The 13,721-nt window shown below is 45.7% G+C and overlaps 1 protein-coding gene across 1 annotated transcript in view; it reads right to left on the bottom strand.

Annotated features, from left to right (window-relative positions):
• Window positions 1–731: 731 nt before the first annotated feature.
• Window positions 732–13,721, bottom strand: part of kcnk3a (potassium channel, subfamily K, member 3a) — a 65,514-nt gene continuing 52,524 nt past the window's right edge. Inside the window, exons 2-3 of the mRNA XM_045211209.1 lie at window positions 6,330–6,515; window positions 732–1,696 (exon numbers count right to left, since the gene is read on the bottom strand). Coding sequence (XP_045067144.1) covers window positions 732–1,696; window positions 6,330–6,515 — 1,151 coding nt within the window. The remainder of the gene's footprint in view (window positions 1,697–6,329; window positions 6,516–13,721) is intronic.

Raw genomic sequence — 13,721 nt, 5'->3', positions numbered from 1 at the left:
GGGGGTGAATACATATGCACGCACCACTTTTCCGTTATTTATTTATTTGAATTTTTTTAAACAAGTATTTTTTTTTTTTTCGCTTCACCAATTTGGACTATTTTGTGTATGTCCACTACATGAAATCCAAATAAAAATCCATTTAAATTACAGGTTGTAATGCAACAAAATAGGAAAAACGCCAAAGTGGATGAATACTTTTGCAAGGCACTGTAAATATATCCCTTTCTTCTTTGTGAAAAAGAGACAAACTTCACTCACCAATCTTAAAATCAGGTTTTGTTAAGTCATGTGGCTTATCATGATGCACAGTTTCTAAAAATTAATAATCCCTCTATTTCGCATAAAAATATTTGTCTCTCACAGTGTAACATGTCATCTTATCGTTCAAACAATCTGCTCATAGCGAAGATCAATAACTTCAACCTTAATACGGCAAACGGTGAAGGGATGCTGAAAATATAGCAAGGATATAGTTCAAGGGTGCAAAACTTCGGTCTTCGAGGCCAATTCTTGTTTTTGGAAAATCAGTGGCATTAAACGATCATTTAAATGTGCCAGGCAAAAACACATCACCTCAGGACAGGGATCCCCTGAGGACTGTAAATTGAGCACCCCTGATTTAGATCTTGGTTTAGTCCATCGAAAATAGTGCCACAGTATTAGGGTCCTTCCATGTGGTAGACAAGAGGTGGGGCTTGGTTCTTTTAAGCATTGAGTCCTCCAGACCTCTAGATGGAGCTGCGCCGCTTGCTGTGTCCTAGTCTGTATGGGGTGAGGCTGTGCAGGCCCGTGGACACAGAGCTGATGGCAGAATGCGGGTGGTGCAAGCTGTAGACGCAGCCGTTGGAGTGAAGGGGGTGGAGGGGGTCGGAGGAAAAGGCCTCCCCCTGCTCCATGTAGGTGTCGGAGGTGGACAGGTCCCTGGGGATGATCATGGGGATGGAGTACTGCAGCTTCTCCCTGCTCTTGTACCACAGGCAGGAGCACATGGACTGGAAGTGGAGCACCTCCGCGTAAACATTGCGCAGCCCCCGCCCCGCTCCTCCCACACCACTGTTTCCGCCCCCTCCTGGTCCTCCCGCTCCTCCAGCTCCCCCACTGCACCCTGAGGCGGCCGAGGAGGAGGAGGGCGGGTCGGGGGCGCAGCGCGGGTGGTTGTGCCCTCCCGCCTGGCCGTTCCGGGAGAGGAGGGCGCGCTGCTCGGCATCCCGCTTCTCGTCCTCCGCGTTCATAGTCATGAAGCGCAGCACGACCAGGTTGAGGAAGGCTCCGATCACGGTCAGGCCGGTGAGGATGTACATGAAGCAGAAGGCCACGTACTTGGGGTTGGTCTGCAGCGCCTGGTCCTTCTGCAGAGCCACGTAGTCCCCAAAGCCGATGGTGGTGAGTGTGATGAAGCAGTAGTAGAAGGCGTGGAAGAAGCTCCAGCCCTCAAAGTGGGAGAAGGAGAGCGCACCCACGCACAGTGTGCTCATGCAGGAGATGAAGCCAATGGCCACCATGTTGACCATGGAGACCTCGGTGCGCCGCATGCCAAGGCAATTCTTCAGGCGGTGCAGCAGGTAGCGCACCAGGGTGTTGATGCGCTCGCCCAGGCTCTGGAACATGACCAGGGTGAGAGGGATGCCCAGCAGGGCATAGAGCATGCAGAACACCTTCCCTCTGTCTGTGCTGGGGGCAGCATGGCCGTAACCTAGGCAGAGAAGAGACAGGGGTATAGAGTCAGTGGGATGGAACAGACTAAATGTAGGCAGTTTCTTCAGTTAGTTAGTCAATTTAGTTATTTTAGTTACTTAGTTGAGTCAGTTGAGTTAGTCAGTTGAGTAGAGTTAGTTGAGTTAGTCAGTTGAGTTAGTTGAGTTACTTAGTTGAGTTAGTTAGTCAATTGAGTTAGTAAACCCGGTCAGAGGGGTGAAGGTCGAGAGTGCCAATTCAATACAATTTTATATTCTTAAAACAGTCCATCTGATTAATGTTGAGAGGCTCTGTGTTAGAATGCAGGGAGTTATGAATGCACAGCAGTAGTGGTGGTGAGATTGGCTCAGTATTGATGTCATGTGGGAGAGAGAGGACTTGAATTATTCATAACGAGTCAATCTCTCTGGGGTTTGGCGAGTATAGACCACTAAGGACAGTTGCTTCTAATTAGCACTTTACATTTTTTATGATATTTAAATAAGATCGAGAGCCATGGGGTTTGGAGGAGATGCACTTGCTCTCAATATGAATGCTCATTCATATTGAATACAGATCAGTTAGAGGTATTGTTTTTGATCATGTTACTGATAGGTGTACAAGGTTTGTATCATCATTAATTATACTGCATAATGGAGAAAAACAATTGGGTATGCAAGGGTGTTACCAGGCCAACTGAACAGGCTGTGACAGGATTGGTCCAAGCCAAACAAATACCAGAGGGAGAGTCCCAAATTAAGCAGAGAGCCCAACTCTAGAAGTCCATGTCATAATGAAATAATTACATATCATTCTACGATTGGCACAATTCTCTTAAAACTCTTAAAAGGGTTTCTAGGAGATGATAAACCGATTTTAGTGATCTTGCACTTACTGAGAGAGCCACTTAAAACCACTTGGGATGATAGAATAAGGTTTTTTTCAACACTTCACAGCAGTTCCTAAGAAATGACTCATTGGACACTTGCACCAGCTGAGCTGTCCAAGTTTATAAACCCACCGAACGAGTGATCTGCCATGCACCCTGGCACATTTCAGGTGAAATATTGTTCAGGTTGAAAAATCTACCTTTAACCGACTACCAAAAGTGCAGCCAACCTCCATCCCACACACATCCTGTCCCCCACATGTGTAATATAACATCGTTGTCAAGGGAAATGTATTTCCACGGGCAGCGGACCAGTTGCATGCGAGAGCCTTGCAACCCGGTCTTAGATAACAATGACGCTGCAAATGGAAAATACTGTCCAATTGTTTGAAAGTAATTACTTTGCCGTTTGATTTAAATTCAAGGGATATGGTTTTATTGTCACACCAACCTGTGTGGTTAACTAATCTGTCTCTCTGAAGGCAAATCAGTTTAAAGCCTTGCCTGCCACGCTGCCAAAAAAGACAACCATTACGAATGATACATCGCCTTTTGGAAAGTGAAAGCTGTCCTGGGCTTTGGCGTTGCATCTCTGAAATGAGAAGCCATAACTTTAACCTCCTGACGACACTTAGCTATTTTTAGTTTAATCTACTGTGCGTTAAAGCATATATCTCCCTATCCTGAGACGTCTTGTGTTATTTTCCGATGAGTTTTCCATCTTTATCTTTCTTCAACATGTCCTATAGGGGAGATGGAGAGGCTTTAACGGAGCAGAATGTTCTGTTTTCTCTTTTCAAAACGTGTTGACTTGATATTTATACCCTGTAGGCACCTGCACCTGCTACTTACCACAGGTGAGATAAATTAAATTAGCAGAGAATAATTTGCCTCCAACCAACTTATTTTGTATTTTATTTTTACTTTGAAGTGAATCATCTCAATTTCAGTTTAGATTAGTACACGTGAACACCAAACGTTTTTTCAATTTCAACTCATTTAGGAAGAAATAGTGAATCGTGCAAGGGTGCAAATATATTTGACCGCATCTGTAGGAACTAAACTGTTTAACAAAAAGTAATATTGAGATTGATCGACACCGGAATTTATCACGTAAACAGCGATATTTTCATGTTTGAATCTTTTCTATGTTTCATTCACTAAATGTACTGAATGTAACGGCTCAGTCAGCCAGGGCCGTTGTGTCAACAATGCCACCCGGCAGCCAGTCCTAATCTCTCATTGTCTCCTAATCCTCACGCTTTGTCACACCAGGCACCACATGTCACAGCAGAGCGATGTGATGCAACCTGGCACAGGTCGCGCCCTGCAGCTCCACCCATCTCACACCGCTTCCCTCACTCCATTGATACGCTCCCTGTTGTCAACCCTGACAAGGACTATAAAACCAAGGGATGAAGGTGGGATTACTTCACCAATTGATCAACAGGTTCTGTTGTCAATAACCTTGGGTGCGACCTCGATTGGTATTTTCAAGAACATTGCACTGCTGTCGTGGTTATGTAAATTCTTCATTATTTCTCCTTTGCGACATTAGCTGTATTAGCTCATTGCTGTATTCATAATTCAGCATAGCCCCTAGTCAAGACTGCTGTTGTTACCTTATGTCTGGACTATAAAAATTCCATCCTGGCCAGGCGATCCACATGCACCATTATACCTCTAAGCAGCAGCTTATGCAGAATGCCTGATGCCTAGTCTGCTGGTGCTGGTGTTGGTGTTCAGCCTAGCCGAGGGTTTCAAGGTTTCCCCCATGTCAATGTTCATTTCCCCAGTCCCTCAACTGAGGTCGAATGTGAATGGCTGTGGAGTGCCAACATAATTACTTATGGAAATATAGATATTGTGTGAGTGTCCTCTGGGTACTGGGTCCTACTCTTTAGAGTCCTTCAGCCAGGATGGTATACTGTAAGCTACAAAAGTGTTGAGAATGACACAAATATTAATTTTCACAAAGTCTGCTGCCTCAGTTTTTAGGATGGCAATTTGCATATACTCCAGAATGTTATGAAGAGTGATCAGATGAATTGCAATTAATTGCAAAGTCCCTCTTTGCCATGAAAATGAACTTAATCCCAAAAACCATTTCCACTGCATTTCAGACCTGCCACAAAAGGACCAGCTGACATCATGTCAGTGATTCTCTCGTTAACACAGGTGAGAGTGTTGACGAGGACAAGGCTGGAGATCACTCTGTCATGCTGATTGAGTTAGAATAACAGACTGGAAGCTTTAAAAGGAGGGTGGTGCTTGAAATCATTGTTCTTCCTCTGTTAACCATGGTTACCTGCAAGGAAACACATGCTGTCATCATTGCTTTGCACAAAAAGGGCTTCATAGGCAAGGATATTGCTGCTAGTAAGATTGCACCTAAATCAACCATTTATCGGATCATCAAGAACTTCAAGGAGAGAGGTTCAATTGTTGTGAAGAAGGCTTCAGGGCACCCAAGAAAGTCCAGCAAGTGCCAGGACCGTCTCCTAAAGTTGATTCAGCTGCGGGATCGGGGCACCACCAGTGCAGAGCTTGCTCAGGAATGGCAGCAGGCAGGTGTGAGTGCATCTGCATGCACAGTGAGGTGAAGACTTTTGGAGGATGGCCTGGTGTCAAGAAGGGCAGCGAGGAAGCCACTTCTCTCCAGGAAAAACATTAGGGACAGACTGATATTCTGCAAAAGGTACAGGGATTGGACTGCTGAGGACTGGGGTAAAGTCATTTTCTCTGATGAATCCCCTTTCCGATTGTTTGGGGCATCCGGAAAAAAGCTTGTCCGGAGAAGACAAGGTGAGCGCTACCATCAGTCCTGTGTCATGCCAACAGTAAAGCATCCTGAGACCATTCATGTGTGGGGTTGCTTCTCAGCCAAGGGAGTGGGCTTACTCACAATTTTGCCTAAGAACACAGCCATGAATAAAGAATGGTACCAACACATCCTCCGAGAGCAACTTCTCCTAACCATCCAAGAACAGTTTGGTGATGAACAATGCCTTTTCCAGCATGATGGAGCACCTTGCCATAAGGCAAAAGTGATAACTAAGTGGCTCGGGGAACAAAACATCGACATTTTGGGTCCATGGCCAGGAAACTCCCAAGACCATAATCCCATTGAGAACTTGTGGTCAATCCTCAAGAGGCGGGTGGACAAACAAAAACCCACAAATTCTGACAAACTCCAAGCATTGATTATGCAAGAATGGGCTGCCATCAGTCAGGATGTGGCCCAGAAGTTAATTGACAGCATGCCAGGGCAGATTGCAGAGGTCTTGAAAAAGAAGGGTCAACACTGCAAATATTGACTCTTTGCATAAACTTAATGTAATTGTCAATAAAAGCCTTTGACACTTATGGAATGTTTGTAATTATACTTCAGTATACCATAGTAACATCTGACAAAAATGTCTAAAAACACTGAAGCAGCAAACTTTGTGAAGACCAATACTTGTGTCATTCTCAAAACTTTTGACCACGACTGTAGAACTGCTCTGTAAATGACTGTGTAGAGCTAGGTAGTGTATGTCTCTATTGGACTCTGTACTGCACAGTGCACACAGTCCTTCAACATGTTTGTTCTTTGTCATTATGGGGTAGTGTGTGTAGATTGATGAGAAAATAAAAACTATTTAATCAATTTTAGAATAAGGCTGTAATGTAATAAAATGTGGAAAACGTCAAGTGGTCTGAATACTTTCCGAATGCACTGTACACTGTAGATGATAGAATAAGTATATATACACTGTCTGACTCTGTAACTGTACTCCCAGGCCTCGGGGCGTCTTGTGCTGCTGAACCAAGTCTCTCAGGTGACAGTTGAGGAGGCGCTGGTTGAATCCCGGGGCTGTCAGGACTGTCACGACCAGGGAACAACTCCACGGGACACAGGGAGGTTGGGAGTGACAGTCGGGCGGCTCGTCACTATCGGGCAGTGAAGCTGGAGGCGACAGGGCTGGGAGCTCCCGCAGTGGGAGTGTGGGGAGGCCCCTGTGACACAACAACAAGCCCCCTTTACCCTGTGCCCGTGTCCCCTCGCCCTGACATGATGACTCAGGATGTGTCAGTGGCTCTGGCTGGCACAGGGGGTTGCTCCTCCAAGGCCCACTCACATTGTCCAAACTGATTACAGTCACTGGGAGAGGAGAAGTGGACCATCACCCTATATGGCAGGTAGAGTCCACTAACTGTCGACTGAGAGATTAGATTGACGGCTGCCTGACTGACTGACCGACCGACCTATGAACCCATGACCAGCTATTGGAAAGTAATGTTGATATGATTTTCAGTTTGCTTCCATATGGCTGGTTTCAAATTCGTCTCCAGGGATCATAAGGAAAAATCATCTAAAACAATTGCTATGTGTATTTACAATCCCCTTCTCCAAACGGATGACTCATTTACCTAGCTATTATAAATAGCTCATCAATTTATAAATTACAGTGCATGTAGAATGCTGTTATTTCTAATCTGAAAAAAGAAAGGAGATGCTATTTCCACTTGGAACCGGCAAGTTCGCTTGACCTGGTGGTGGAATTATGAGGGAAATATGTCACGGTCAGAATATCTGTAGACACCTCCGCCACACTTTCATTTCTTAGATCTCCACCCCGAACGAATAGCGGATGAATAGCATGCTATTCTCAAGCTTAAGTTCAAGGTCAGAATACGAATATAGAGAAAAGTGTATAAAATAGGAATTACGTTCTATTTACGCACGCTTAACTCCGGTTGGAATTCCCTCCTAAATGACCAGCAAAAGCAGTAGACTCCATCTACGGCTTACTGGGTCCTTCATGAAACTGTATCAGTCACAACTGCCTTTGTCACGAATTCAGCCGAGGCTGCTCCTCCTCCTTGCTCGGGCAGGCTTCGGCGTTCGTCGTCACCGGAGTACTAGCTGCCACCGATCTATGTTTCTGTGTTCTACTTGTTTTGTCTATATTGCACACACCTGGTTCCAATTACGATAATTTGTTTCCCTATTTTACCCTCTGGTTCCCTCATGGTGTTGTGCGTGATTGTTCGTAGTTTTTTTGTCATTGACATGTGAGTCTGTATTTTCTTCCCTGCGTGGAAGATATGTTTATTTACTTGTGACAAGTAAAGTACGTCGTTGACTAAGTTTTGTGTCCTGCGCCTGACTCCGTCCTACCGCTACACACTGACACATGACAGCCTTGGAATGACCGAAGAAAGAAAAAGGCCCTTGTAATTTAGACACGTTCTGGAAAGAAAAAGAAATAGACAACACCTCCCTAACGATACTAACCATATATAACCATCTGGGAATGTTCATTACCAGTGAAAGAAAGGCCACTTTGTCCTATGAACTATATGCTTTGTTTCTGAATTACTAACCAAACAAGACACATCAAAGCGAGACACCACAGATGGGGCACCAGAGCTGATTGTGTCATTATACAATTTCCACAATTACCATCTGAATGAAAATATGAAAATTGGCTAAACGCAATTGGGGCCTTCGAAAGATTAATTAGGGGTCAGAGTAAGGAGAACACAGGACTTGATAATGGTCACAACACACAGGTGCACCCTACACACCACCTTGTCTTCATTCCTCTGTCACTCAGTCCCTTCCCCCACTCTCATTTGGGGAAATTATATAATTCTGGGGGGGGGGAATTAATCTAGACCCTACCCTGCCTGCAGCAATGGAGCAGTCCCTTATTGGAAGACCCAAAACAGTGAAATGGTTGTATTATGATGATTCATCCTTATAGAGCAGTTAATAGACTTTGCAATTTAGTGTGTAGGTTAGGTGAAAGATTTTGTAAGGACAAGGCTATATTTGTCATACATGGGGCAGCAGAGAAAAACTCCTAAAAGTATTCCATCATATAGGCAAAGCAATGCCAAGTATTTCAACGAGACCAAATAGCTTCGGCAGCCCTAAGAGTCTAAGTCTGCCTGCCACTTTACCCTTAACCTGAAGCCTCAACTTAGCCTTCAGGTACAGGACTGCGTCGTTATGCAATCACTCCCTCAAAAACGGATTTCACCATTTTTAATCCCCCATATTCATTTTACCAAGCCTGTGCTCGGCTTTACGCAGCGTTGAGCCATATTAACCTTCACGCGGATTTTCTCAATTAAATTCCTGATATCTCCCAAACGTTTACCCTACAAAATCTGGAGCTGGGTTTTAAACGATGTGATCTGTGTTTGGGACTTTGGGCACCTTTTGTGGCTATGTCAGTGGGTTCAATGGTTCAGCCTGGTCTGCACATGGGAGTGTACAGACTGGTTCCCCTGCATGTGACATGTGCTTTCCGAGGCATCCAACTGATGCATTTAACCATCTTGATTATCCTGATTAATTGGATGGAGATAAAAAGAGGCTTTGAAAACACATCAAAGGAGGGCATAATGTGCTTGTTTGGACCCTCTGCCCGGTCACTCTATTACATTTCCATTGATTACGGAGCACATTTTGTTCTCGCCAAAAAGACGAGGAACGTAACCTATTTATTAACCCGCAGAGCACATCACCTCGCATAATGGGCCGGGATTCTCAAAGAGGGTGATGAATGTATCAAAGATAGATTTAGGAGACATTCGTGAAAAGGCTAAGGTGTATTACAGACTGACCCATGTCTGGCAAGGAGCTGGAAATTAAAGAATCTTGTCCATGTGCTCATGAAATTGCTGGCATTAGGCAATGCCCAATAGGTATTAGGTATTTGAAGGTATTAGGTCATAAGTATTTTCCCATGGCAATGTAAACAAATGGGACTTGAAAAGGCCTATAAAGATGACGTAAGAAGACATGATACACACATACACTCATCTATCAAGATCACAAGCCATCAATATATAGTAAGAGGGAGTGGAGACAAGCCCCAGAGGAGGGGGGGACCATGACAGCAGAAGTGCCCGAGGTAGGGTCATGGACTCTGGGCTTCAACCCTGACTAGATGTCCTCAGACATCTGGAGCTCCGTTGCTAGCACAGACTGGAACATGTTCCGGGATTCTTCAGACAGCATTGAGGAGTACACCACATCAGTCACTGGCTTCATCAATAAGTGCATTGATGATGTCGTCCCCACAGTGACCGTACGTACATACCCCAACCAGAAGCCATGGATTACAGGAAACATCCGCACTGAGCTAAAGGGTAGAGCTGCCGCTTTCAAGGAACGGGACTCTAACCCGGACGCTTATAAGAAATCCCGCTATGCCCTCCGACGAACCATCAAACAGGCAAAGAGTCAATACAGGGCTAAGATTGAATCGTACTACACTGGCTCTGACGCTCGTCGGATGTGGCAGGGCTTGAAAACTATTACAGACTACAAAGGGAAGCACAGCCACGAGCTGCCCAGTGACACAAGCCTACCAGACGAGCTAAACCACTTCTATGCTCGCTTCGAGGCAAGCAACACTGAAGCATGCATGAGAGCACCAGCTGTTCCGGATGACTATGTGATCACCGTAGCCGATGTGAGTAAGACTTTTAAGCAGGTCAACATTCACAAGGCCGCAGGGCCAGACGGATTACCAGGACGTGTACTCCGAGCATGTGCTGACCAACTGGCAAGTGTCTTCACTGACATTTTCAACATGTCCCTGACTGAGTCTGTAATACCAACATGTTTCAAGCAGACCACCATAGTCCCTGTGCCCAAGGACTCTAAGATAACCTGCCTAAATGACTACCGACCCGTAGCACTGACGTCTGTAGCCATGAAGTGCTTTGAAAGGCTGGTCATGGCTCACATCAACAGCATTATCCCAGAAACCCTAGACCCACTCCAATTTGCATACCGCCCCAACAGATCCACAGATGATGCAATCTCTATTGCACTCCACACTGCCCTTTCCCACCTGGACAAGAGGAACACCTACGTGAGAATGCTATTCATTGACTACAGCTCAGCATTCAACACCATAGTGCCCTCTAAACTCATCACTAAGCTAAGGATCCTGGGACTAAACACCTCCCTCTGCAACTGGATCCTGGACTTCCTGACGGGCCGCCCCCAGGTGGTAAGGGTAGGTAACAACACATCTGCCACACTGATCCTCAACACGGGGGCCCCTCAGGGTGCGTGCTCAGTCCCCTCCTGTACTCTCTGTTCACCCATGACTGCATGGCCAGGCACGACTCCAACACCATCATTAAGTTTGCCGACAACACAACAGTGGTAGGCCTGATCACCGACAACGATGAGACAGCCTATAGGGGAGGAGGTCAGAGACCTGGCCGTGTGGTGCCAGGATAACAACCTCTCCCTCAACGTGACCAAGACAAAGGAGATGATTGTGGACTACAGGAAAAAAAGAGGACTGAGCACGCCCCATTCTCATCGAAGGGGCTGTAGTGGAACAGGTTGAGAGCTTCAAGTTCCTTGGTGTCCACATCACCAACGAACTATCATGGTCCAAACACACCAAGACAGTCGTGAAGAGGGCACGACAAAGCCTATTCCCCCTCAGGAGACTGAAAAGATTTGGCATGGGTCCTCAGATCCTCAAAAAGTTATACAGCTGCACCATCGAGAGCATCCTGACTGGTTGCATCACCGCCTGGTATGGCAACTGCTTGGCCTCCGACCGCAAGGCACTACAGAGGGTAGTGCGTACGGCCCAGTACATCACTGGGGCCAAGCTTCCTGCCATCCAGGACCTCTATACCAGGCGGTGTCAGAGGAAGGCCCTCAAAATTGTCAAAGACTCCAGCCACCCTAGTCATAGACTGTTCTCCCTGCTACCGCCACGGCAAGCGGTACCGGAGTGCCAAGTCTAGGTCCAAAAGACTTCTCAACAGCTTCTACCCCCAAGCCATAAGACTCCTGAACAGCTAATCATGGCTACCCGGACTATTTGCACTGCCTCCCCCACCCCATCCTTTTTACGCTGCTGCTACTCTGTTAATTATTTATGCATAGTCACTTTAACTCTACCCACATGTACATATTACTTCAACTATCTCAACTAGCCGGTGCCCCCGCACATTGACTCTGCACCGGTACCCCCCTGTATATATAGCCTCCCTACTGTTATTTTATTTTACTTCTGCTCTTTTTTTCTCAACACTTTTTTTGTTGTTGTTTTATTTTTACTTTTTTCGTTAAAAATAAATGCACTGTTGGTTAAGGGCTGTAAGTAAGCATTTCACTGTAATGTCTGCACCTGTTGTATTCGGCGCATGTGACCAATAAAATTTGATTTGATTTGATTTGAGACATGTGCCAGGCTGGATGCTGGATGTTAAACTGCCACAGCGGGAAGCTAAAACAATCTGTGGGTGGCGGGTTCAACTCTAGACGTCAGAGGGACTGTAAAATATGGGACACCTGTTGGTTCAATAAACAAAGAACATCTGCAATGACAGTGGAGTTTGTTAGGAGGTCCCAAAGCTTTACGATGCTACTCAGCCATATTAGCTAGCCCAGTTTTCCAGCACCGATGGCCACTTCAATCTAGTATGGTCATATCGTCACTGTGACCTGCTTACACATGACCCATCTGAGATACCGTACTTAGTGGAAACATGTAATCTTATAACAGCACACCCATTTAACATGTTATACGCCCTGTCTTCAAACCTCCACCATCTCTAAACTCTCATCATGTATCATCCAGTCCGTTGTGTTTTAGCCTGGTGCTCCAGTCCGTTGTGTTTTAGCCTGGTGCTCCAGTCCGTTGTGTTTTAGCCTGGTGCTCCAGTCCGTTGTGTTGTAGCCTGGTGCTCCAGTCCGTTGTGTTGTAGCCTGGTGCTCCAGTCTGTTGTGTTTTATCCTGGTGCTCCAGTCCGTTGTGTTGTAGCCTGGTGCTCCAGTCTGTTGTGTTTTATCCTGGTGCTCCAGTCCGTTGTGTTGTAGCCTGGTGCTCCAGTCCGTTGTGTTGTAGCCTGGTGCTCCAGTCTGTTGTGTTTTATCCTGGTGCTCCAGTCCGTTGTGTTGTAGCCTGGTGCTCCAGTCTGTTGTGTTTTATCCTGGTTCTCCAGTCCGTTGTGTTGTAGCCTGGTGCTCCAGTCCGTTTATGCTTCAGACAACTCCTCTCTGTGCTCGTTCATTGTGCCATGCTAAACAGCACAGTGTAGTATGTCGACGCTAGAATGTCTATAGCATGTACAGCCTGGGTCTCAGGCCAGTTGCGCCTGCCTAGCAACTGTATCGCTCTATGGGAGTTGCTCCAAATGCTTCGGTTCGACTGGCGCCTAGTCGAACAAGTGTGCTCACATACATTACTTCCTTAAAATAAGAAAAAAGCGGCAATAGTGCTGTTTGTCCATCTTAAGATGCCGTAGCCAGAATGAATCTAAGATAACTCAAGAAATCTGTCATTAATTTTGAAGATCTTAGTCACACAATTTTACATCTAAGATGTTTGGTGCAGTATTTCTCAACTGAATAAATTAGCATGAAAACGAGTCGTCTATCGTTGCATGACAACAAACACTTAATTGAAGAATCTCTACTGTTGACCAATTACAGAGGAAGGGGCGTAGACTTCGGCTAAGAACTTCAGCTTGCCACGAAACCATTACAAGTTGAGCGTAGCATTCCCAGACCGAATGTCAGTCTCCCCCTCACCACTTTAAACCATAGACCCCGGAGGAGACCCGCCATCAATTTCTAATCATGGACACCTCTAACTCCAAACAACCTCCTGATTGTTTATTCATGCACTCCAACACGGCGCTGGCCCCTCTCTTCCCTCCCCTCTCACCCCCCTTCCCTTCTCTCCATTAGTCCAGCGAGCTTTTGACCCATAAGAGACCCCTGCAAAACAGCTGCTCTCACAGGGCTCTCAGCGGTGTCCACGTCTACACTGTGAGACCAAGATTGCTTGGAATGCAGTTTTGTTGGAATAATAATTCAATTCGAGAGTCAATGAGTCTAATCATGTATCCTGAGTAAAAAACTAAATTGTACTAACTTTTACTGGCTTCATTAATGTTCAAATCAGCTAAAAGAGGAAAAAAAAGGGGGGGGGGGTTGTTAGAGGTAGGATATCTAAAACATTATTTATGTGATATAATTTATATTTAGAGCAGTTCCACTATGAGACACAATGATCCAGGAGAAAAAGTTGACACTAGTATTTATTAAATACAGTTGCTAGGCAGGCGCAACTGGCCTGGGTCCCAGCCTGGGTCATACTACACTGTGCTG

The sequence above is a fragment of the Coregonus clupeaformis genome, chromosome 36 (assembly GCF_020615455.1).
Source record: "Coregonus clupeaformis isolate EN_2021a chromosome 36, ASM2061545v1, whole genome shotgun sequence".
Taxonomy (NCBI): Eukaryota; Metazoa; Chordata; class Actinopteri; order Salmoniformes; family Salmonidae; genus Coregonus; species Coregonus clupeaformis.
Note: the sequence above shows the minus strand (reverse complement) of the source record. Positions and strands in the feature narration are given on the sequence as shown.